The sequence below is a fragment of the Kogia breviceps genome, chromosome 8 (genome assembly GCF_026419965.1).
Source record: "Kogia breviceps isolate mKogBre1 chromosome 8, mKogBre1 haplotype 1, whole genome shotgun sequence".
Classification (NCBI taxonomy): Eukaryota; Metazoa; Chordata; class Mammalia; order Artiodactyla; family Physeteridae; genus Kogia; species Kogia breviceps.
In genome coordinates, this window is record NC_081317.1 from 116,788,222 (window position 1) to 116,813,969 (window position 25,748).

Here is a 25,748-nt window from a genome sequence, read left to right on the forward strand (position 1 = left end):
CTCCCTCTTTTTTCCTTGGCAGGTCCACATAAGCACCGCCGGGTTGATTGTGACCCCACCGCCGAGCAGCCCGGTGACCGCGGGCCCCTCGTCCACGGTCCCGCCCGAGGCCCCCTACCCGGCCGCCCTCTCGGTGAGTGTGCGCCGCTGCCTCCCGCCGGACCCCCGGGCCTGCCGCGCACAGGTACGCAGCCGCGCGGTCTGGCTGCCGCCCTCCTGACGCCGCGGCTCTCCACGACGCTTGGTGAGGGTGGGGTCTCGAGCTCTCCTTCTCTCTCTCTCTCTCTCTCTATTCGTTTTAGCAAAAAAATCGCCAAGTCTCAGGCCGGCAGCCAGCACTTTATTTTACTGGCAAGGGTCGGTGGCCTGAGGCTACAGGAAGAGCTCCGTGAAGTACTTTTAACTTTCATTAAAGTCCGGCCTGATTTTCCGAAGGCTTATTAACCTTTGCTTCTTTTGGGGCTTCTAGACCAGGCATGTATTTATCTACCCCAGTACTGAGGGAGCCGGGCATCCTAGAGGCCTGTGCTTTGCCTCGGGTCACGCGATGCGTGGATTCCTGTCTCCGATGACAGTTGCCCTTCCGGGTTCCTGGTCTTCTGTTGGTCTGTGTGACTGGCCTCCCTGGAGGTCATCAGATGTGTGATGCTCCAGAAAGCCCCGCAGCCTGCAGGCAAAACCGCTGTGAGTGCTTTCAGACCGCCTAACGGGGAAATTAGCAGGAAGAGCCAGGGCACTCGAGGGAAGCGGATACAAAGAAGAACTCTGTGGGGAGAAGATCGAAAAGGAAGGGACAAGAAATTCGACCTCGGGAAGCAGCGACACCATGGCTGAGATCCATGTTTACTAACCCTGCAGGGGAACTGCTAGGAGCCAGCCAGCCTCTCTGGTCCAGGCGGCCGCCTCGCTCCACTTTCAGACTGTTTCTCCCAGTGCTGAGTTAGTTGCATGAGGATAGAAAAGATCACACTCAGTGCCTTCTCCCCGGTGGACCCCAGCCCTTAGCTTGCTTTACAGAGTCTCCTCCAGGTGTGACGCTCTCAGAGGAAGCAGTGTGGTCGGCGATGGGGGTCCGGCCCAGCCTCTCCTTTGTGATACGGCAGTGGGGTCGCTCGGCCTCTGTGAGCCTCTGCTCCCCGCCTAGAACGTGAGGGCGATCGCATCTGCTTCGGGGAGGCGGCGCTGCCTGGACCTCAGGGAGGTGACCGTGCAGAGTGTCGGCCTCTGTTGAGGGGTGCGGCGGGTGCAGCATGCCCGCTGCTTTCCTCAGAGCCTGGGGCTCCGCCTGCCGCATTGCTGGGGTTTTCTCCACTCTGTGTACCGGGAATCGGGAGGCTTCTCCGCGCTGGTTTGTTTTCAGGTTGTGGACTTTATATGTGTTGTGGAGATTCAGTTTCTCTCTGCTCAGCTGCTTAGAGATAGATCTGCACCTCCCCTCACCCCCCCCAGCAAGGACCTCACAGCATTGCTGCTTACCTTTTGCCTCGTTTTCTTATGTTATATTTATTTTGTCTTGATACATTTTATGAATAGTTGAAAGCTGACTTTGAAATAAGGTGGGATATATAGTACCTAGCTTGATGTAGACTTTTGAAAGCTTTTCATAGAGTTAAGCATGCACCTGAATTTAAAAGGAGGTTAATAAGTTCCGGCTAGAGGTTGAAGTTTTTTATTAATGTTTCTGGAACAATCACAGCTTCCTTGATAGTACAGCTGTTTGGGGTGGGAGAACTTGCATTGATTCCTGTATGGAGATGGTGAAAGTTAGGCAATTCTTATGAAAAGGTGGCTCCCCTGAGGTTCTCTTGGCCCTGGGCGTTCCGACCAGAGCCGAGTTGCCCAATCTTCATGACCTCTCATCCCCAGAGAAGACCCTTTCCTCCCTTCCCTCCCGCCCTCCCTTTCTTCCCCTTCCCACCCCAGTACGTTCACAACCTGTTGGAATTTCCATCTCCAGATGACTACTTCACGTAGAAAAATTCTGATTTCATTTCTTAAGGGAAAAAAGACTGACTTTTCTATCTTAGACAAATTAATTAGTGGAAAAGGCGAAGAGCTGTCTGAGTTTCAACCCTTGTGGGCTGACAATTTTATGATACGGTAAATGGCCAGTTAATCTCAGCTGGGCACACTCTAGGGCATATAGATGCGACAGGTCACGAGAGAGCATGAACACACAAAAATTAATTTACATTCAGCCATTTCATCCCCGGATCATACAAGAGAGCCTGCATGTTCAGCAAGAGGATGGTTTATTAACGCTGAGTCTATGCCAATTCCATTTAATGGAAAGCTAATTATAAGCAGGTCTGTTGCCTGTCACCCCGGGAGATGTCTAGATCTCAGAGTCCCCGGTCGGCTGGCAGGAATGCTTTGGATTTAGTATGTTAGGTTTCAGTGGAGAAATCTCAGTGACATGTGCCCTCTGTGTCTTCCATCAACCTGGCAAGTATCCTGTTTAAAATGTGAAACCTTTCCCAAGACTTTGAGTGCGATCACAGCAAGCGTAGGCGGCGTGGTGGGAAGGAAACCAGGCTTTTCCTGGTGTGGATTTTATTTCATTTATTTATTTTAATTATTTATTTATTTGTTTTGGCTGCACTGGGTCTTAGTTGCAGCGTGCGTGCGGGATCTAGTTCCCCGGCCAGGGATCGAACTCGGGCCCTCTGCATTGGGAGCGTGGAGTCTTACCCACTGAACCACCAGGGAAGTTTCCCAGTGTGGACTTGAGGTGATAAGGACCTCTGCTGGACTAGGACATGAACGTTATTTCTAGCACTTTTTTCATAAGTTGAGACTTTTTCATCTTTATTCAGAGTGGAATTATGAGCATATTGTCCTGTACATCTCACAGATAACAGTTAAAATGTTAAATATCTAATAATAGAAGCAAAACTGGTATTACATCTATCTAATTCAGACATCACACTATTCATGGCAGGGAGGGGGGTTTTTTTGTTGTTGTTTTGTTTTGTTGTTGTGTTTTGGGTTTTTTTTTGCGGTACGCGGGCCTCTCGCTGTCGTGGCCTCTCCCGTTGCGGGGCACAGGCTCTGGACGCGCAGGCTCAGCGGCCACGGCTCACGGGCCCAGCCGCTCCGCGGCACGTGGGATCTTCCCGGACGGGGGCACGAACCCGCGTCCCCCGCGTCGGCAGGCGGACTCTCAACCACTGTGCCGCCAGGGAAGCCCTGGGGAGGGTTTTTTTTTTCCCAGCTAATTCTGTGAGGGGAGGAGGTTGAAGAGCTTGCTCTCGTGTCCTGTGTGCAGCGGCAGAAGAACTTGTGAAACGAGTGATGGGTGATCCCTGATCCTCTGGACCAGCTGAGAGGTGTTTAGCTACAAGATGTCACAAGGTAGCCAGGTCAGAAAAGGCCAGATACGGTCCATGGCCAAGTTGAAATCAGATTGCACCCAACGGTGTGTACCCACCACTAAAACGTGTGCGCGCGCGCGTGTGTGCACTTAAAGACACAAAATTAGATGATGTCATGTTCTCGGGATAGCCAAGACGTGCTGAGCCCATTGTCACCCGTGGTGGGAGGGTCTGGAGGGTCAGGGACGGGACCGCCCAGCTTGGCAGCGTGAGAAGCAAAAGTCAAGCGTCTGGAATTGGCAGCAGTTCTGACGACCAGAATGGGGCCAGGATATGGACAGAACCGCCATAGCGACCCCAGAGAAGGACCCTGGCGCCTCAGGAACCAAGGCCTCCTGTTCCATATCAGACTGCCCTGAGGGCGGCAGGCGCACAGGACGCTTCCTCATTAGCGAAGCCCTCGTTGAGGGTCCGTCGCCTCCCGGGACAGAGCTGGGTGATGGGGACGCAAGGACGGCGAGGCAGTCTCTGACTCTGCAGCCTCGTGAGTTCTAACAGCAGCCTCCGTCCTGAGCCTCCGCTGTGCCCAGGGCGCCAGAAGGGCCGCCTCCCTGACCTGCCGCTGGTGAGAACCCCTCGGACGCCATTTCTGCAAAGTCAGCGGACGGCGTGGGTGTGTCTCCTCACGCGTCCAAGGCCATTGGCGAGAGAAAGTCCATTCCCAGAGAGGTTTTTTTAAATTTACCAAATTCTTAATTACGTCTCCCCTTCCGATATCATCTTCCAAGCATCTGTCTCTGGCATTTTTAAATATACTCTTTAATTTTTTCTCTTGTCTTCATAGCTGTGCCCACGAGTGAGTGACTGAGTTCCAGGGAGTGTCCAGATGAGATGAAAAACTCACTTTTCCATCTTCTTAATTTTACTGAATGCTGACACCTGAGTGTTTCTTTTGACTCGCTGGTTATCAGGGCTTCCATTTTTCTGTTTCCTACTCGTTGTTTACTAAAGGCAGAATACTCAGATAGCTGCACACCTGTGGCCGCGTGCAGGCGGCGATGCTCTGGGAGTTGGTGGCACCGTTGCCCCGAGGAGGGGTGACCAGCCGCCCCTCCCGCTGTCCCCTCGGTGGCCGAGCACCTGCGTGAGTTCACGGCACGGGAAGACCCTGGAGGGAGGTTGAAAGTGGGTTCACTGGGCTTGGATGTTCAAGAAGAAGTGACGGCGAGGTTGGGGGGTATTAAATGGTCTTTGCTCGGAGGACCCAGAAGTGCCCAAAGTCTATGCCAGCGGCCACTTTTCTACCCTGGAGCAGAGGGAGGGGCATACGTGAGGACACACAGGAAGGATGGTCGGAAAGAACGTGGACCTTTTACCGTCAGAACCCCAGGCTCCGTCCAGGCAAAGCGCTTTCCTGGTCAGCGGCCTGCAGCCCTCGGCCAGGGTGAGGACCTCGTGGAGCTCGGCCCCCAGGCACCTCGGGGCTGGGTGCAGGGAGGGGAGAGAGGAGGGGGCCACAGGCCGTCCTTGAACTCTCACTGTCCACTAGTGGATGTGGCCCGTCGGTGGCCTGGAACCGGTCACTCATACAGGACGCTTCTTTCTTGGCGGGAGCCCCAGGGCGGCCCTCAAAGGCTGAGCTGGGGCTAGAATCTGTGTTTCTGACCCCAAACCCTAGGTGTCCTCCACGGTGTAAAGCTGTCTCTTCCGAGAGATCAGTGGGTCGGGGACAGAACCTGGGCAGGGCGGACGAGACCATTTCCCACTACAGACCCTGCCCCCCGAGCCCTGGCTTTAAGCAAAGTATATTATTCAGAGACCGTCGTTATGGCCTCAGACCATTGCCCCGTGGAGAGGGTAGGAGAGGGTCTGGATCTGCAGAGGCCCGCCTCAGCAGCAGCGCGGCTGACGTCCGGTCCCCTGCGTTGGACCCCGGGGGCCCGGCCCCGCTCCCCTGGCCCTCGGCCCCTCCACGCGGCTCAGCGTGGGCCCGCTTCCCAGCCCTGCTGCTTTAGATCAGTGTCTGGTGACGGCGGTGACAGGCGTGGTGTTGGCTTCTGAACGCCGTCGTGACCAGAGGTGTCCTGCGCTCCCAGCAGCCCGCAGGTGCCTTTGCTGCGGCAGGAGGGTGTGTCCTGGCCCCCGGCGCCTGGCCGTGTGGTGACCGGAGGACGCGGTCGCTGCCGCACGTCCACGTCCCCGGATTCTCTCAGCGTGGGGTCTTCACCAAGCGGCCCACGGGACCTCCTGGCCGGCCCGGCCCGGCCCCGGACACGTTGGGGCCCTGGCATCCGACCGGCCCCGGGGCGCAGCCACGCTGGGGAACCTGAGTGTAAGCGCTAGTCTTTCTGTGTGCTGAGCCCCCCACGAACGCGCACACACACACGCACATTCTCCGAAGATACGCAGCCCGGCAACGGGGAGAAGTCTGCCCGGTTTTACCAGCACCACCCGTGAGAGAGAGAGCCGCATCCTGCCCGCAGCACCGCCTTTGGGGTCTTCGAGGCCCGCCTCTCTTTTGCCAGATCTCAGATGCCTCCTGACTCACTCTTTGTAAAAGTCACCTACACCAGACATTCCCGTTCTGCATTCTTTAACTGTAAGAGGTGATGTGTTCTTACATTTTGTCACCACCAGCGTGGCCTGTGTTTTTATCAGGTCCCTAGATTGTCTTTCCTCTTTTTTTTTTTTGCCTTTTTCCGCGTAGGGCCAGTTTAGTACAGCCTCTGTGTCACTGACGTGCAGATGCAGTAGACAGTTTTCCTCTCTTCCCTTTGCCAGTGGAATTCTCCTCAGCCGAGTGGGCCCTTGGCTCTGCTCTGAGTGACTCCAGGGGTGGGTGGCCTGGGCTCCTTTTGTCCCCTGTGCCGCCTGCCCCCGCGGCTCCGCGGCTCCGAGGCGAGGCCTGGGGAGACTGGAGGAGACGGACTCGGGTGATTTCACGCCCTCCAGCCGCTGTTCTGTTCAGTGCCCTTGCCCAGGACCCGCCCGGGTCACGTGCGCCGAGTCTTCCGCCAGGATTGTCTCGATTTGTCTCCACTGTGTCCCTGAGGCCAGCGGCGTGAGTGCTTGGCCTTCTCCTGGTTAAAGGTGGCAAAGGCCGCAGGCCCCGTGTGTGCCTCCCTGGAGCTGCCCCGGGGCGCAGGGCGGCCTGCTCTGCGACTGTCGCCACCACCCCGCCCGCCCTGGGACCGCAGTGCGCCCTTTATCCTGCACTGGGTGTCCTGCCGCGGCTGCAGGGTGGAAAAGGCCTTCTCCGAGGTCGAAAAATTAAATATAATGTGTGAAACGGTTGCAGCGTGTGTCTGGAAATTTGATATCCTTTTCTACTCGGTTTTGTTTCTGGAACCGTGTACATGAATAGGCAGATGAAGGAAACGTAGATGAGATTAAATTTTTTTTCCAAAAAATAGAAACAAATTGCTGTTCCCTATGTTTAGAAACCGTGGGGCTTTTTCTTCTTTTAAGCTGATGTGGAGACGCCACGCACCCCTCCCAAGGGGCAGTCCTCAGCCTCCTTATTTCTCCTTTGATTCGGTGTTTACGTGGAATGGTTCAAAGATTTGGGGAGGGCAGGCGAGGCAGGGGTTTGGGCAGGTCTTTGTGTGCCTGTTTTCCCAGGAGTTTCGGTACCCAGACCCTAAAGAATTATCCGGGGTGTTATAGATCAGAAGGTAACAATTGCTCCATTGATTCTGAAAAGGCACGGAGTCCTGTAGGCAGAGCCCATAAAGGAACCAGCAGCTGCTCACGGTGTACTTGTTAAAGATTACCAGCCTCGATAGTCCTAAATTTCAAAAGCTGGCAGAGCTAAGAAGAGAATAAACAAAAGTAAAAACAATGGCCCAGTGATTGTGGCTTGCTATTGTGTGTGGTTTTGGGAAACCAGGCATCAAAGGAAATTTTCTTTTGCGGGGATGGTTTGCGACACAGTGCAGCTGAATTGTTTCCCGTGGTGTTTTAAGTTTCGGGTTGCGGAAACAATCACAAATTAATTCCTAGCAAGCAGGGTGACATTATAGCCGCCCCCTTGAAAGGCATTTGGATCCTGGTCCTGGTTTGCCTTAAAAGTGCCATCAGTGTTAAAATTACACGCAGTTGTGTCATTTTTTTTTTTTTTCTTTCCCTTCTCCCAGGTGTGGTGACTTACCTGTGTGGGGAAGGGGTCGCTGTGGCTCTAAGATCTTAAAGGGTAACAAAGAGGACTCTTTTCCGAGGCGGCTTTTGCACAGGGCAGCTGCTTCTGTTCTGCGTGGATTCCACCGATGCCTTTTTTCATGGGTTTCTGATTCCTCTTCCCTCCTCTTGGCTGTGAAAGATGTGCATAACTCATTTGTTTTTCTTCTTTTTTGTCTCTCTCTCCAGACTATGAATCCTCCTCTCCCCCCGCCCCCTCTCCAGGAGGCCACCCCCATGGGCGCCGTTGCTGCTGCCGGGATGGGCTCCAGACCCGTGGCCGGACCCACTGACCAGACCACGCACTCACGGCCGCAGACGCGCCCCAGCGTGTAAGTGCGGCGTCCTTTCTGGCCGCGGACCGAGCCCGAGTGGAGACGTGGGGAACGGCTCTCTGGGGGGCGCTGGTGCCAGGGTGGTGTCGTATACTTTGGTCGAGCGTGTCATTCATTAGGAAGCGGAAACCGAGTGGGTCTGAGGATGGGCCACCGGGCAGCCGGCCTGCTAAGTGCGGGTCTCCCAGCCTTCCTCCGCCACTCCTGCCAGGGCTTCGTCCTCACCTTCGACCCCTGCGTAAGGATGCTCGGGAACAGGGAGGGGCTGAGCAGAGGCCAGACCCTGGCAGAGTGTGCGCGTGAAAAGCTGCAGGTCCCCTACGGTGAAAAGTCTGGACGTTATCGCGTGCAGGGGCTCCCCGTGGCCCGGTGCATCTCGGCATTGGAGGCTTCTGCCCTGTGTGCACTGACCCGGGAGACGCTCGGAGCCTGGCGCACGTGGCCCGCCGATCTGCGGGCTCCGTGTGTTGGGGCGCGGTCCCGCGCACGGAGGAGCTGTTGGGGGCTCTCTGCGATCTGCACTTGCCTTGCCTTTGACTCTTGCAAATTCAGTGTCTTCCCTGGCCGAGCGCACGGACGCGCGTTCAGCCGTGTGCCGAGCTTCCCAGCGGGATTTCGGACCGCGTGTCCCTGCCCGGGCTGCTTCCCAAGTCTGACCAGGGCCGTCTGAAGGGCTCAGTTTTCCCAGTGGGCACCTGACGCCTCACAGCAGGCTTGCACCCTGGGAAGCTGCATTAATTCCTTCGCACCCACGAGTACCATTTGGAGGGATCATCGCCTTCACACCGGGAGGGCCAGGTGGGCGGTTCTGGGTCAGGAGGCCTCTGTCTTTTCTATGTAGGTGGCAGTTCAGTGGACAGTGACCAAGGCTGCTCACGGCTTAAAGGACTGTACTTTCTGTGTACTTTTGTATGAAACGTCCGAGGCTTTGTGCCAAAGAAGAGTTTTGAGCATCTTGCGGTCTGTTACTCAGCTTGAAATCAACTGTTTTTTCCTCTTCTAGGTATGTTGCCGTTTATCCCTACACCCCCCGGAAAGAGGACGAGCTGGAGCTGAGGAAGGGGGAGATGTTTCTCGTGTTCGAGCGCTGCCAGGACGGCTGGTTCAAGGGCACGTCTATGCACACCAGCAAGATAGGGGTCTTCCCTGGCAATTATGTGGCCCCCGTCACGAGGTAGGGCTCTGAGTAAGTGGTTGCTGAGTCCTGAACAGGAGAAGCTCTGTCCTTTCCCGTGGTTTTCGGCCTGTCCAGGATTCCTCCTCCCGTTACAACTGCTTGTTACACAGCCGACATCTTAAAGATCCCTCTCTGTATTTGCCGAAATCCCTTCTACTTCTCAAAATCTTAGCTGACTCTTCACATGGATGTATGTGAAATTGTAGGTTTCTACCAATAAACGTACTGGGTTTTAAATTATTTGCTTTAAGTTACATGTGAGAAGACTCAACGACAGCATTTTCAATATTTTTCTGCTAGAAAATTAAAAACGTAGCATTTAGTATAAATAGAAGCGATATTATTAATACCTTCATGTTTGTGCGATGCTTACAAGATGTCAGACACGCAGATTTCTAGAAGCATTACATAACGTTAACGCCGCGTCCTTACAGAGCTCCCTGATGTATGTGCTGTTCTGATCCCCACTCAGCGTTTGAGCTCGTGGAGGTGGAGAGGTTAAGCAGCCCGTCTGAGGTCACCTGGTGAAGAGGTGCCGAAAGCCGGCCATTTATTCCAATAGCTTGGTGGTCACCTCTGAACTCTCAAAATTATTTTCTGTAATACAGTCAGAAGCAGAACGCCTTCAGTATGACGTAGCTCCTTCACCCTTCTCAAATGAGGGCAGTTTTGTTCCCCAGGGGAGCTCGGCAGTGTCTGGGCACATTTCTGATTGTCACGATGCGGGGTGGGAGTGCTGCTGGTCTCCAGCGCACGGAAACCAGGGACGCAGAGGACACCCGCAGGGCACGGCACAGCCTGCGCAGAGGGGAGCTCTCCGGCCCCAAGTGTCACCAAGGTTGAGAAACCGTGTTTGAGGGCAGCAGGAAGCAAGAGCTTTAGACGTATAGGTGTAGCGTCTTCACTTTATTTAAAGGTAGTCCCCTTTCTAGGCACTGAGGAGAGTAGCCCTGGAACGGACGCAGTGACCTATAATGGCATCATCGTAGACGAAGCCCCAGTTTGGGGCCACCTGACTCTTCATAAATGGTCCAGCTTAACTGTGTTAAATCATTTCGCAAAGTCCCTGGTTTTAAGTAAATAGTCTAATGAACTGACACGTTGTCAGCTGTTGGCCTTGACTCAGAGGCTGGCCAGCAGCCTAATCAAATGGAAATCATTCTGTTTGCAGATGGTGACAGAATGGTAGCTTTCATTTGACTTGGAGAGGTTTCATCTAAACGTTCCTCTCGGTATACGTGAAAAACTACATTCACATCCAGAGCGTGGCAGCTGTATCTTCCCTGGTGGGAAGAAAACAAACAAAAAGCCACAACAACTGAGGGAGATGAACCAAGCAACAACAAAAACTCAAGTTAGTGAAGGAAAACATCTCCATAAGATTCAAATACAGATTATCAAAAAGTCTCTGGAGAGACGCTCACTGACACAGCACATTCTCTGTTATTCCTCTTAGTGAGTGATAAGGAGGTTCAAGTTAATGAAGTATTCTGCTTGGTAGAAAGTTACTATCTATAGAATTGTTGTTTAAATGAATTTTGAACATTTAAAAAATACGTTACGTAAAACTACCCTGAACCTAATTTCGTAAAATTCATCCAGTAAACATTTGTTTATAGCTGGCTGTACCCCTGTAACGGTGCACGTACAAGAGGAGTGGAAAAGAACCATTGCACATGGCCCTGCTTTCAGGGAACTTTTACTGAGTCAGGAGTATTTAATAAGGAATTTACTTAAAAAATAACACATCGTGCTTTGTAATCAAGGGTCATAGAAGGAAGAAATCCACCTGAAACAGCGTAGAATCCTGAGGTCTTAGGCCTGAGCCTTCGGCCAGGCTGCTGGGAATGACAGGATTGAAACATGGATGAGATTAAGGTAGTTCGAAGGAAGCCGGAGGGGACCTTGGAAAGTGTGTGCACACACGCACGCGTGCACGGGGCCGTTAGGGAGGAGGGCGGGGCACGCGAACACAGCCGTGACAACATAGACACTGTCATCTAACAGACTGGCTTCTCCAGGGCCTGGAAGCCGGTGGGGATGTTTAGCTCCAGGTGGGAGCTGAGACCAGGAACCGTATGTCCTTGAGCAGAGAGACGTGTGGTTTTTCTCCGACTCAGTTTAAGCTCTGCATCGTTTTTCTGGTCGTTAATTGTTCTGTCTCCTGTCTTGCTGATGGACTGGGCTTCTGTCTCGGCAGGGCAGTGACCAGCGCTTCCCAGGGTAAAGTCCCCATGTCGACCGCTGGCCAGACAAGTCGGGGGGGGGGACCGGCCAGCCCTCCCCCCACAGGAGCTCCTGCCCAGAAGCCCCCCGGGAACGGCGTCGCCGGCGGTCCCGGGGTCCCCACTGCCGTGGTGTCAGCAGCTCACATCCAGACGAGTCCCCAGGCCAAGGTCCTGCTGCACATGTCCGGGCAGATGACCGTCAGCCAGGCACGCAGCGCCGTGAGGACAGGTAGGGGGGCCGGGCCGGTGGCACCAGGAAGGGGGGGGGGGCCCTGACCAACATCAGGTGCGGAGAAGGACAGGTGGAGCTTTAAAGTCATGAATGACATCAGGGGACGGGCAGGCACAGTCTAGTCACAGCCACTTGCCTGCCCGGCTCGTGAATTCAAGCCCGATCTACAGATGGAGCGTCTGAAGGGAACTAGGTGGACCCTAGCGACGTCGATGGCACTTGAAAATGGGACTTCCGTGCTCGCGACCAGACGGTCCCGAATCCACCGCTGCAGCGGCGTGGCAGCGCGAGGGCCGCCGTGCCGGGTGTCTGGTGTGCCCTTCTTCCCAGCTCTGCCGCGGACCCGGCCGGACCTTGAACAGCTTCCCTCTTTCTAGAGCATTGAGAACCTCCCAAGAGTCTTAGGTAGCAGTGGCAGAGGAGGCTGTTCGGTTCTATCAGAATAGCCAAAGGAAGGGAAAAGGTTCCTGAGAAAAGGGAGCGTGATGATGATAAAAAAGCTCCGGGGCCAGCCTGACCTGACCCTGTAGGGGCGTCGCTGGGTCCCTGGGTGAAGGGGGCTCGCAGGCACTCAGCAGACGTGGGCCCGATCCGGGACCCGGAAGGGCGGTGTCCAGGGGCCCCGCCGAGACTAAGTGAGCGCTCCTCAGCCGCCGCGGTCGGGTCGGGCGCGGTCGGTGGGCGGCGCGCATCCACGTCTAACTCTGCTCTTGTCTCCCGTTCTCCAGTCTCGGCGCACAGCCAGGAGCGCCCCACGGCGGCCGTGACGCCCATCCAGGTTCAGAGCGCCGCGGGGCTGCCCCATCACCCCCTGGCCTCGCCCCAGCCCCCCGGCCCGATGGGCCCCCCCCGCCCACGTGGCTGCTGGCAGCCTGGGCCGGGTCGGCGCCCCCCTGGCCTGCGCTGCGGCCCCGCCGAGCCTCCCCGCCGCCTCCCTGGAGACCGAGCCCGGCGGTCGCCCGGTGACCGTGCTCCCCGGGCCGCCCACCTCTCCCGACAGCGGCTCAGCGGCCAAGCCAGACAAGGACAGCAAGGTGACCACCCCAAGGGCCGGCCCGGCTCTCTGCGGTTAGACCCTGGTGTGGGAAGCTGGGGTCTGCCTCTGGGGGCTTCTACCCCACCCCCTCGCTGACCTTAGCCCCTCCTGTGTTTCGTGAGCTTTGCTTCTGGTTAACATCTCTGCAGAAATGTACTTAATACACTAAGGGCTAGAAACGGTTGATCAGAAGTATTACTTGCGGCTTCAGTGTTCCTGCACTATGATTGATTATAGTCTGTGTGGATAGTTTTTCTCTTGACTTGAGATACAGGGAGGAAATTATTTTCTAATGTGATAGATCTTTTAAAATCCTCTCCTTTGGGCCTGAATTTGAAAGAAGATGTAAGTGGGAAGCTGTGTTTGGAAGACTAAGTTCTAGTTGGCGTTTGGCGACAAGGGAGGTGCCCGGGGATTAAATGCGCACAGAAGGAGCCGGGCGGCCGCGGATTGTGCGTAACTGTGTTGTCGTCGTTCGCGACTTTCCCCAGAGCTGGCCCGTAGCTCCAGTGTCCTCACCAGGCCCCGTGGTCGTGTGTGTCGCTCTGTTTAAGTGGTTAGGGAGGGAAGCCTGTAAGCAGGGGTTTGTAAGGAAATGAACTTTACGGGCTGCTAAAAAGTTAATATTTAATTGTTGAGTTAACCATGAGTGTTTTTGCAAAAGATCGGTATCTGTTCAGTGTTTATAATTAACTGCGTTGAACTTGAACCCGAGCTGACGTGGTCAGCTTCGCCAGTATCTTCAGAAGAATTAGTTTACAGTTTAGATTTGAAGATTCTGGGACGGTGTGTCAGGGGAGAGCAGACTCTTCAGCCGCAGGCCTCCCAGGGAGGAACTCGTGGAATCTCCGAGGCTGAAGCTCACCTTCGCTAGACGGAACAATGGCTCCCCACGGAGGCCCGTGTCCTGAGCCCTGACGTTTGAGAATACGTTTCCTTACACTGCAGAGGGGATCTCATGGATGGGATGAAACTAAAGGTTTAAAGACGTTTGAATTACCCGGGTGGGCCCAGTATAAGCACACGGACCCTCATGTAAGGACGGGAGGAGGATCGGGGCCCGAGGAGATGTGAGGCCGGAAGCAGAGAGCAGGGTGACCCGAGGAGGGGACCCCAAGCCAGGGAATGCAAGCCGTCCTGGAACCTGGCAATGGCAAGGAACGTTCTCCCCCGGTGCCTCCAGGGGGACCCAGCCCTGCTGACCCTGGGCTTCTGCCACGAAGCTTGGGGTGATTGGTTACAGCAGCGACTGGTAAGGCCCTCACGTTTATCCTGCCGGGTCCCCAGCCTTGACAAGTGGCCGCCGGCCTCCGCTTGGACCCCTGTGGCCCCTGCGCCCTGGCTCCACGGCGCCCGTGCTGTCTGCAGGCACCTCCAACCCGGAGGAAGTTTCTTCAGCACACACCTGTCTTCTGCGACTTCAAACCCTTGCTCTGTGTTTTGAGGGGCTACACAGAACATGATGATCTCGGTTCCTTGGTGGTCCAGTGGTTAGGACTCCACACTCTCGGTGCCAAGGGCCTGGGTTCAGGCTCTGGTCCGGGAACTAAGATCCCACAAGCTGTGCAGAAGGGAAGGAAAAAAAAGAAAGAAAGAAAGAAAGAAAAATCATGGTCTCCTTTCTGCGTGACCCCGGGGGGGCACCTCAGGGTTCTTTTCCTTTTCGAAAGGCTGCGCTCTACAGGGTTTTTTTCCTGTTCCTCATGTCACAGATTTCAAATTTCCCTTTCTAAATCTGCCACCTCATTTAACGTCCCCAGCTCACTAGAGAGACCGTCCCAGTCACTCGAAACTCAGTGATCCCATGATGAGCACGAGGAGTGCCGCTTTGCCCCCATCTCTCCGCCCTGTTGCCCAGGACACCCTGGGGGAGCTTGACGGATGCCAGATGAGTTCTGAGCGCCTCCCACTCTTCCATCCAGGCTGTTTCCCGGCTGCCCCGTCGTTTCTGCTGTAACCGACTAGAGCCGGCATCTCCTGGAAGAGACCCTTCCTTGGTCTCACTTCCTTTCCGACGTCAACCTTTCATCGGATACACCGTTCTAGGATTTTCCAGACGGTCTGCAAGGCGTGTTGTCGTCTTTAGGAAAATGAGGACTCGACATGCCCTTCTTTGGCCTGCTGAGTTGACCCTGATCCCAGGTTCACCAGGATCTGTCAGATTATTGGTTGCATTTCAGCTGTTCATTTCCTCTGTCCGCTGGGGTGTATTCAGCCTGTGCGGGGGAGTGGGTTGATCTCTAAATCCCAGTCTCCTCCCCCGTTTCCCTCCTGTCAGGGGACTTTGTTCTTCCTTCCTTCCTGCGTCTCAGGCCCACCACCCTCCCCAAACGGCAGCTCCGCGTCTCTCTTGTTCTTCCTTTCTCAGCACACACACACACACACACACACACACACAGAGTCTTTTTTTTTTGGTCATTAGCATTTTTGCCAGTTTGAGCTCATTCCGGTCTTCAGTTTCTTGAATTGCCACGGCCGTGACATGTTCTTCTTAGGGCCCTTCTCCCGATCTCTTTGTGGAGTCCTTCTGGCCGCTTCCTGGGGCATCACATCAGTGCCTTTAGGTGCCTCTGCCTTTTCATCCGCTGAGGTCGTTCACATTTGTGTGCTTAGAACCTCATTCTGGAAAGCCCTCCCATTTCTTTTTTTTTTTTTTCTTCAGTACGCGGGCCTCTCACTGCTGTGGCCTCTCCCGCTGCGGAGCACAGGCTCCGGACGCGCAGGCTCAGCGGCCACGGCTCACGGGCCCAGCCGCTCCGCGGCACGTGGGATCCTCCCGGACCGGGGCACGAACCCGCGTCCCCTGCATTGGCAGGCGGACTCTCAACCACTGCGCCACCAGGGAAGCCCCCTCCCATTGCTCTTGAAGCATCTTTCCTTTTGAGTTTCACGTCATGCATATATTTTTTTGGAACTTTAAAACATCAGTTCTTTTACACTTCAGAATTCAAGCCTGACCAAGGGCAGTCTGTCTTGTGGGCATTTACTTCTGAGTCCTCACCAGCTGGACATCTCTGCCCCTGGGCTCTGCCTTTCCCCCAGGTGATCAGAGTTAGACCCTACGTTGCAGTTAGCTCGGCTTTCTGTGAGATTAAATTATCAGCAAGTCAGGGACTTCCCTGGTGGTCCAGCGGTTAAGAATCCGCCTTCCAGTGCACGGGATGTGGGTTCGATCCCTGGTTGGGGAACTAAGATCCCACATGCCGCGGGCCAACTAAGCCCAAGCGCCACAACTCCCGAGCTCGCGCCCCAGAGCCCGTGCTCCACAATGAAGAGCCTGCCCACCACAACGGAAGATCCCAAGTGCTGCAACTAAGACCTGACGCGGCCAAATACATAAATAAATAAATATGAAAAAAAATTATCAGCACGTCAAGGGAAAAGTGTGTCCGAGATTCTAAGTGTATCAGAGATTCTAGTTTTAGTTGGGAGTTGCAGCCACTATCTAGGTCTTTGACAATTCCCTCCTTATGTCTGTCTTCCTTGTCGTTCTGTGATCGGCCTCACCCATGTACGTAAATAAACTCTCCCCCAGATGAGGGCCCATCCATCGTGCCCTCTCTCTGCACACGGGGGCCCTTTGGGGGGCTGCCAGGCTGCCCCACACGGCGGGTCCCTCCCATGTGTGCTCCGAGCTGTTCCTCTTGAAGAGTATTTGTCTGGGAGGCCTCGCTCACTAACTCTCAGAAATGTGTTTTTGCCCGACGTGAAATCGCTAGCTAACTCTGTCAGTACCTGTGTTGTGTGGCTTGATAAATAGGTATTGGAGGGTCTGTCATGTGTTTCTATACATCATCTCAGTGTTTTCTTGTCTGAAACTCTGGGCGTTTCTACCACAGTTTTTCTTCTTTTCTGTAAGACCTCTGATAGCTTTTACGGTTGTCAGTTTAACTGCTTATCTGGACATTTTTCTAACTTCATGCTCCATTTAAAGGCTTCATTATTGGATCAGCTCGTCTCCAGGCAGATGTATTTCTCAGTCCTTATGAGATACTCATGTATATGTATGTACATTTTTTATTGTTTTCTAATTATAAATTTTTTAAACTCCTGCATATTTATTTAGAAGTTAGAGAAGAGCCAGACATTTAAAACTTAAATGTGATCCAGGGTTTCAAACAAAGCCACTAGTATGGTGGTGTATAAATGCTTTTTTCCCCTAGATACCAAAATATAGCAAATATTATTTTGGTCTATTAAGCTTTCATCTGGAAATAAAATCTTTTTCATTCGCACCAATTATGTAATCGGCTTTTCTCATAAACTCTGAGTTCTGCTGAAACATAACTGAGGCATTTAAAAAAATGTAACAGCTTGATCTGAGCAAACTTCTGTCCAAATCAGGCAGTGCCACAGTGAGAGTGGTCAGGAGACACCAGCCAGGAGCTGAGGGCCAGGCTTTTATACAGAAGATGCAGAAACAAAGCAGGGGAATTATGTGATTGGCTACAGGTTAAGTGTCACCTTATTTGAGGAGGACTAGTCCTCTGTGACCCGTTGTCCTGGGTGTGGATTTCTCAGCCCGGAGGCGTCTGCAGGCGGAGGGCTGGTTTACTTAGCCTAAGAAATGGCCTCTAATTAAAGCCCGATGGTTTAATTAGCTCAACTGTCCTAATCTCACAACAGGAGAAGAGAAGAATCCATCTCTGACGCCCTCAGGTGCTGGGAGCACCTTCCCCGTATTGTCCTTTGTTCCCAAGCCCACCAGCCGCGTGGCACTGGCTCCCAGGCTCCTGAACACCTTCCCGGAAGGTGGCTTTCCTGCACATCCAGTTTCGTGCCCCAGATCCCTAACAGCTGTCCCTTTCTTCTTTGTCACTGTGCCGACGCTCGAGGACCCTTGCTGTTATTCTTGGGTTTCTTTTTTTCTTTTTTTTAAATTTTATGTTTTGCCCTCTGGATCTTAGTTCCCCGACCAGGGATCGAACCCACGGCTCCTGCGTTGGAAGCGCGGCGTCTCAACCACTGGACCACCGGGGACATCCCATTCTTGGGTTTCTTAACTGGAGCATCCATCTAGGGTTTAAGTGCCCGTTTCCTTCTCTCCTGAACGCTCATCCTGAAGTCCCTGCTCGTGGCTTTCTTCGCTCCGCGATCTTCCTCCCTCCCAGCTCGTGTTTCGCTGTCAGAAACAAGGTAGTCTGTGGCTTGGCGGTTTCGTTGTCTTAAGGAGAGGAAGTTCCCGCCGAGCCGGGTCTGGAAGGTGCAGACCCGCCCGCAGAGCTTGGCCCCCTGGCCTCTGTGGCCTGCAGCCCGGGTGGATGGTCCCCAGAGCAGAGGTGCTTCCAGAGATGTGGCCGCACTGAGCCCGCCGGAGAGGAGGGCGGGCTCGGATGGAAGCCCACGTCCCCCCTGACCGTGATGACCGTCGGTGAGCCTTAGGCGATGAGGACAGTACTGACTCCCGTTCCATCAGGTGGGCGTCAGGAACAAGCACGGAGACTTGTAGAAGCACTGAGCAAGGTTCTTGAGCCCATTGGTGTTTAACCACGTCCGGTATCTCACGTGGCCTTTCCCTCTCTCCATGCACGATGCCTCTCGAGCCGCGCGTCCGTTGGGGCCAGCACCCCGTCGCCCTGCCCCGGCCCTGCTGGGTTTCCTGTGAGCGCCTGTGTGCCCGCAGGGCTGCGTCTCTGCCGGAGGGTGTGAGCTTCTTGCTGCAGCTTCACTGCTGTGATCCCAGAGCCCAGGGCACTGAGGCATCATATTCGATGCTCAGTAAACACTCGCTTAAAAAACGAGTGATTATCATCAGACGATCGTGTGAATTAGGCGTCGGAGGTGGCTTACACGTGAACATCACCTCTTGTCGTTGGGAGCCTGACGACGTAGATTTTTGATACCAAAGGCCCAGAAGACTCCCTCTTGTTACGTCCTCTGTGCATCTCAGGGCACAGAAGACCAGAGAGGAAGACAGGCTCAGTGTGGGTAATGGTGAGTAGTTCAAGTGCAGTTCATTTCTGCTTGGGAAGGAGCTCTGACGTGGCATTTCCATAGTGTCCCCAGCCTCTGCTGTATGACTAATCCAGACTTATTAACTTAATGTTCAGACATTATGTTTATCTATGAAACTCTTTATTTCCTGACCCAAATAGCTTTTTGTTTTCATATGAGATGTGATTTTAAATGATGAAATCTTCTGAAGAGGAATAATGACAGCAAAAACATTATACATCTAGGAATAGCTTCTTGGAAAAACCCACAGGAGAAGAATTATTAAGATTTATGTTAAAAGATATGCCCTTTTCCATACATGCTAACACGACATTGTAAACATTGCTTTGCTGAAGTGTAGCTGTTATTAATTCATCCGTAGTTTTCATTTCTGCTGTTGTATTTTGAGAAACAGAGATGCCCTTAATGATACATGTCTGAGTTTGCAAAATTCTCTCAAGGGCCTCAGTGTTCCGCTAACATGGAAACGCTGGACTATGGTATTCACAGCCCAGCCACTGGGCGTGGGGAAGCGTCCCTCCATGCCAGTGCCCCGTCCCTGCCCGCTCCCCCGGTCCCAATGCCCCCAGCCCCTCCCCCACGCACCCCCTGCAAGTCACTGGAGCTGCACTTCATGTGTGTGACCCTTGAGAGGAACAAAGTCATCTTTCTTCTGAATCACTTTCGAGGCGGTTCCCCTAGAGGCATCCAGTTAACTGTTTTCCTGGCATCAGGACTGGGCTTTTAGGAAGAGTCTTGAGCTGTGGTTTCCTGAGACTGAGTTTATCACCGGACTGTGTTTTCAGTAGACCCGTGTGGCCCCGGGGCTCTCGTGCGCCTCCTGGTATCCCAGCGGGAACCGCTGAGGACCTGCAAGGCTGGACGTTCTTCCCAGCTCATGTGTCAGCCCCGAGACCCCAGGCCCCCTCCCAGGAGGGCCAGATGCGCCAGCAGGTGTGTCCGTCCCCTCACAGGCCGCCGTGTGGACGGAATCACCGTGGCCCCGTGCGGTGCACACTGTCCTCTCCCCCTTCCTCAGCCCTGGGTCCGGCCAGCCTGCTTCCCATGCCCCGTCCTCTGCCAGCTCCTCTGCGTCCTGCTCTCGGCACTGGCGCCGTAGGACACGCAGGCTCGGGTACCTGGCCAGGGATGTGGGACCGTTCACTGCGGTGCACGCGTGGCCCTACGGGAGGCTCAGGGGTGAAGCAGAAGCCAGAGAGGTGTGGCTGAGGCGCGGCCTGACTGAAGATGCAAGAGAACCTTCCTCGGGAGGGAGGGGATGGGGTGGGGGGGCTGAGGCGCCAGCTCTGCAGCCTGAGCCCCCGACCAACAGAAATGGTCCAGCACAGCCCTCCCCTCCCCCCTTCATTCCTGCCCCGGGGGTTACAGGTGCTGTGGGCAGCCATAGCTAAATGGGGCCTGGGGGTGCAGACCCCCTGGGATGCTTGTTCATCTGATACATGATTACTTTTATTTCTTCCTCTTTCTACCAGCCTGCCTCTAACGAAAGTGTGTTATCATGCCTCCCCCAAGGGACTTTTACTGAGTCTGAACTCACTCAATATTCAGGAAAAAATTCCTCAGTGTTCTTTCTCCTTAAGGGCCCCTCATAATTCTGCTTCCCTGTTAGTGGACCTTAATAATCCCAGTTTGCCTAGAGAGTGTTCTAAAGAATTATTTCTCTGAAGTGTTCTATTCTCAGGCCATATTTTGAGTCAGAGGACCTGATGATGTAGTTGACATCTTGGTAAAACAATTTAAAGTGATGATCGTTAACGTATGCTTGGGCATCAGAAGGACACTGACGCTTGGGGTCTGGGCACGGAGGAGAGCCAGCCCTCTCTCTGGTTTCCTAGCAGAGTAAAGACCAAAAGCGTCAAGAGAGACCAAGAGCCACGAGATGGCTTCTGTGAGATGGCTAGGAAAAATTCTTATTTGTATGCTTGCTTGCAAAAAAGAGACATAAAAATGTTTTTTATTATACTGAAGCTTGTTTTTCTAATTTTGTGGAGTTGTTTTTGGCTTTTTAATCAAGGAAGTACTTGCACAATAGAAATGGTTTGACTTCTGTTATTATTGGTTTGTTTAATTTCATCAAGGTGGTGACAAGTGAACGCTTTGATCAAAACGTCGCCCATCCCCTCCATGGACTTCCCTGGCGGCCCAGTGGTTAAGACTCCGCGCTTCCACTGTAGGGGGCGCGAGTTCGATCCCTAGTTGGGGAACTAAGATCCCGCATGCTGCGTGGCATGGACAAAAAAACAAAAAAGACATCACCCCTATAAATGACAAGCGTCGGGTCTGTGGCTGTAGAAATGGGCACAGGTTTATGCTAATTCAGCACACAAGAATTAGAGCTAGGGTAGGCAGAATTTCAGGAAATTAAAGCCATAATCTGAAATTTCCATTTTGTCCTAAAGTGCTCCTTTAGGCCTTCACCAAGCCTGAGAAGTGAATAGGTGGGATTTGGGTTTCACAGCACTTTTCTCTGCGTGTCCTACCTCCTCCGTGGAGGATGCTGACGAGCAGTAGAATGTCTGGAACGAGGGAAAATGCGCAGGCAGGTGCGGGGGAGGCCAAGGGCAGGTGAGCACACGGCCCCCGGGGTCCGGACCGAGAGGCCCCAGACACCCACAGGCGCCCTCGAAAGCTCACATCAGAACTGGAAACTGCAGCGACAGAGCCACGTCTTCGACTCTCGTGCTTTTTTCTTTTTTCTAGAAAGAGAGAAAGGGGCTGCTGAAGCTGCTCTCCGGGGCCTCCACCAAGCGCAAGCCGCGGGGCTCGCCTCCGGCCTCGCCCACCCTGGACGTCGAGCCGGGGGCGGAGCTGCTGCCCGGGGCCCCCGGCGCCCCCTGCGCCTGCCCCGGGCCCTGTGATGCCGACGCCCCGGGCCCGGCCCCGGGCCCGCAGCGCCGGACCTGCTCCCTGGACTCGGCCCCGGTGGCGCCACCGCCGCGGCAGCCCTGCTCGTCCCTGGGCCCGGCGGCCGGTGACGCGAGGCCTGCGGTCTGTGAAAGGTGAGTCCACGGTCAGGGCCGCCGGGGAGCCGGCAGGTCTGCGGCGTCCGAGGGCCCGCACGTCTCCTTCACTGGGTCCGTGGTGGCGGCCAGCCTGGCCTCTGGCCCCCCTGCGGTGACGGCCCCCCCCCCTCTGCCGTTCGCTCCGTGTTCTCGCCCCGCGGGGCTGTGAGCCCCTCTCCGTCCGCGTCTCCAGCGCTGCCCCAGCCCCGCTCCTTCTTGTCCTGGTTCAGGGCCAGCCCTGCACCCTCGTTCCGTGCTTGGCGTTTCCATCAGAGGTTCCCGTCGCGCCCTGCCGGTTGGGAAGCACCTGGAGGATCTGCTCACTCGCAGTCCTCTTTGGATTCTCCCTGAGCCACAGGGCGGCCGAGCTCTCCCGGCCTGACCCCCTCCGGACCCGCCGACTGGGTGCCGATACCCGCAGGACGACGAGCCCCGTTCCGTGACCGTGGCCCCGAGTCGCCGTCATTTACACACGGGAGCCAACCTGTCTGATTCCGCTGCTGGGGCTCTTCGGAGCGCGTTAGGAGAGCAAATCTACTAAGTGAGACAAAAACCTACTAGGACCGTATGAATTAGAAACACGGCACGGTTCGTTGCCCCGGGAGACACCATGAAGTACACCACAAATAGGGGACTGTTTTCCCATAATGCAAAAATATATAAGTACGTGCTCTAAAAGGTGCCGTCCGTCTCTGTACGCTTCATTCCCTCTGTCCCCGCGTCTCATAAATAAAGCAAATTTCTGGTTTGTGGAGGTGTTGCCTTTGGGGCAGCATTTTCTGTTACTCACTCAAAAACTACTATAAAGTGTTATACTTTCAAATGACTTAAATTCACCTTAACTCTGTGTTTCAGATGAACACTTGTACCCACCAAAATCTGAGGCTTTCATTCAGATGACTTGGGGGGGCTTACTTTATTACTCAAAAATAACCTGAAGGATTTCGCTGGTGGCGCGGTGGTTGAGAGTCCGCCTGCCGGTGCAGGGGACGCGGGTTCGTGCCCCGGTCCGGGAGGATCCCACGTGCCGCGGAGCGACTGGGCCCGTGAGCCGTGGCCGCTGCGCCTGCGCGTCCGGAGCCTGTGCTCCGCAACGGGAGAGGCCACAGCAGTGAGAGGCCCGCGTACTGCAAAAAAAAAAAAAAAAATAGTTACCTGTGAGGGCTTCCCTGGTGGCGCAGTGGTTGAGAGTCCGCCTGCCGATGCAGGGGACACGGGTTCGTGCCCTGGTCCGGGAGGATCCCACGTGCCGCGGAGCGACTGGGCCCGTGAGCCGTAGCCGCTGCGCCTGGGCGTCCGGAGCCTGTGCTCCGCAACGGGAGAGGCCACAGCAGTGAGAGGCCCGCGTACTGCAAAAAAAAAAAAAAAAATAGTTACCTGTGAGGGCTTCCCTGGTGGCGCAGTGGTTGAGAGTCCGCCTGCCGATGCAGGGGACACGGGTTCGTGCCCTGGTCCGGGAGGATCCCACGTGCCGCGGAGCGACTGGGCCCGTGAGCCGTGGCCGCTGAGCCTGCGCGTCCGGAGCCTGTGCTCCGCAACGGGAGAGGCCACAGCGGTGAGAGGCCCGCGTACCGCAAAGAGAAAAAAACAAAAAAGGAAAAAAAAAACCTGGGAAAGAAATCGTCAAACAATCAATGCTCCTTGAGTACAAAGTATACAATTTACTGTGTCCTTTTATGGTGAAATGAAATAATTTCATGTATTTCTGACCCTTAGGAAGTCAGTTTTGAAATGAGACGTTACCCTAAAAAGTGTTCCTGTCCCGCCAATAAAATTGTTGTTTCTTTCCCCTCATCTGTTGGGCTCTCAGTGAAGCTTTGAAGTCCTGCCCCAAATTCACGTCGTCCTTTATTCCGAGAGTCTCGCTCTTCCCTGCGGTGTTTCTCTGCTTTCCAGGGATCACAGCCGTGTGCCAGTCCGGCAGCTTGTTTCCTTTCTTTCAGTCCCAGAGGCAGCGCCTCACCGCCAGGCACTGATGTGCAGTTTCCCCCCAAGCCCTGAGCCTCCCCCCCGTCCCCTGTCATTTGTGGTGGCGGCGTGACTGTCCCGAGTGACGCTTCACTTCCCCGAGCGCACGTTCCTTTCCAGACGCCACACGTGCCCCGTCTGTGAGCTTCTGCGTCGCAGCCCCTTCCTCTTCAACAAGGAGCTCCTTGCTCACAGCAGGCTCCTGCTCGCCAGAGCATCTGCGAAGGAGGGGCCGCGGGTGCAGGCAGGTGACAGCGGTTCGGGGGCAGGCTGCCCCTCAGACGGGGAGCGGAGAGGATTTACTGGTGGGACGGAAGGGGCCACGGTGTGCTGGAATCCTCTTCCGGGTGTTGTATAGCACCAGTTCCATCTTTACAAGTGGGAAAGTGCTCTTGGGAGAGAATTTCTGCCCCGCGTTTGTATTTTTATAAGCCATGTGTTCACTGGAATATTGAATATAATAGCCAGCCTGACCGACTTTTCCCAGCCCTTTTGCCTCATACAGCGCGGCTGATGTTATGTATCTAGCTTGGATTCTTAGGTCTGCCTGACTATAAGAACAACAGGAAAAATGTGTGGAAACAAGTAGAATAGGAAAACAGTCTATTATCCTGCTGTCCACTGGGAATGAAATTTTATGGTTACTCAGAAGCTACGAGGACATCATTTAAAGATTGCCTGTTTCAGTATTTCAAATCTTTCAACATAATAAAAAGTACTTCTGCTAAAAATGCAGGGAAGATGAACCGTCACATCAGTCTAATTCAGGAAGCATTTCAGGATCTCAGAGGCCTCGATTCACAATCTAAAACTCACGACTCCAGCCCCCGCAAAGCACAGAAGCCTGAGGTTCTTTTGGTAGAATTTTTCCTGGTAGAATTTCACTGAAACATTTTTCAGTATCTAACATCGGTCCAGTATGAGATAGGATTCAATCATCTACAGATGAGAATGAGAACAGGAATAAAATTTCATCTCAAACCATGACCCTGCCCCATAAATCTCAAAGGAAAGAATGGGACCGGGGCGCCCAGTGCTGTCAGGGGGAAAGAAGCCTTCTCAGGACGGGAAGACAGAAGCGTCTCACAATAAGGAAGCAGGAGCCTGCAGGCGAGTTGACCGAGCTGAGACTGTTCTCTGAGGAACAAAAGGATTCTTTTGTGTTTGTTAGAGAGACTGAAGAAAACAAGCAAGAAATGTTATATCCTGGAGGCAGAATGGAACAGATGTTTTAGGCTCTATTTTGGAGGGATTGGGAAAAATATAATTAGGAAATTGCAGAGAGAAAGTAGAAATAAAATATTTCAGAAGGGACGGCAAATAAAAGAAAGGGCATGTGACAGTTCTTTTCCCTACTAAAAAAAATTACAGATAAAGGGCTTAAGGAGACACAACAAGTCATCTCTGTATGTGTGTATATATATATATATATATTTTTTTTTTTTTTAATTTTAATTTTTTTTTTGGTGGTACGTGGGCCTGGCCTCTCCCGTTGCGGAGCACAGGCTCCGGACGCGCAGGCTCAGCGGCCATGGCTCACGGGCCCAGCCGCCCCGCGGCACATGGGATCCTCCCGGACCGGGGCACGAACCCATGTCCCCTGCATCGGCAGGTGGGCTCTCCACCACTGCGCCACCAGGGAAGCCCATAGCATAATGTTTTTAAAGTTCGTCCACATTGTAACCTGTGTCTGTCAGAATTTCATTCCTTTTTGAGGAGCTTTGTCCATTTAAAAAGTAGTTTTCCTGTACGATCAGGGCTTTTATTTTTGTCATTCGGCATTGCTTGTTAAGAATGACCCATATGTATGTACTATGTTCGGTGCTGTGAGGCGTATACGGTGAGCTTACCATCACTTCGTCCCTCAAGCAGCTCATGTTCTGGCCGAATGAATGAGTCAGGGATGCAGCTGGCGGTGATGCAGTGTAGACTGTGCTAAGTGCCGAGGATTCTGGAATCTGGTCAGGCGCGACGTTACCTGCAGCCGCGGGGCGGGTGGGAGCCAGGCCTGTCGGGCGTGGGCGGGCACGGAGGTTGTCTGAAGAGTCCCCAGGGGACCACGTGAGCCAAGACATGGGCTGGGAAGAGAGGCCACGCCTGCGGGAGCGTCCCCGTGTGGACGCGTGCTTGGCACATTTGTGGGGATGATAGGAGCTGTAGCTACAAAGAGAGACTGAGGTCCCTCCCTGAGGGCTTCACACAGCAGGCTGAGCAGTAACCTAACTCAGAGGCGCTGGGAAGCCGTAAGGAGTTTGGAGCCAGAAATCGCTACAAATAGAGCTGGCAGTTAAGTTAAAGTTAGTATTTCGGTTCTTTGCAAAATGG

At 54.1% G+C, this 25,748-nt stretch overlaps 1 protein-coding gene across 1 annotated transcript in view; it reads left to right on the forward strand.

Moving 5' to 3' along the window:
• SH3RF1 (SH3 domain containing ring finger 1) overlaps positions 1-25,748 on the forward strand; it is a 153,160-nt gene that overhangs the window by 121,875 nt on the left and 5,537 nt on the right. The window contains 7 exon segments of the mRNA XM_067040083.1: positions 23-133; positions 7,680-7,822; positions 8,829-8,999; positions 11,203-11,459; positions 12,191-12,308; positions 12,310-12,496; positions 21,154-21,452. Coding sequence (XP_066896184.1) covers positions 23-133; positions 7,680-7,822; positions 8,829-8,999; positions 11,203-11,459; positions 12,191-12,308; positions 12,310-12,496; positions 21,154-21,452 — 1,286 coding nt within the window.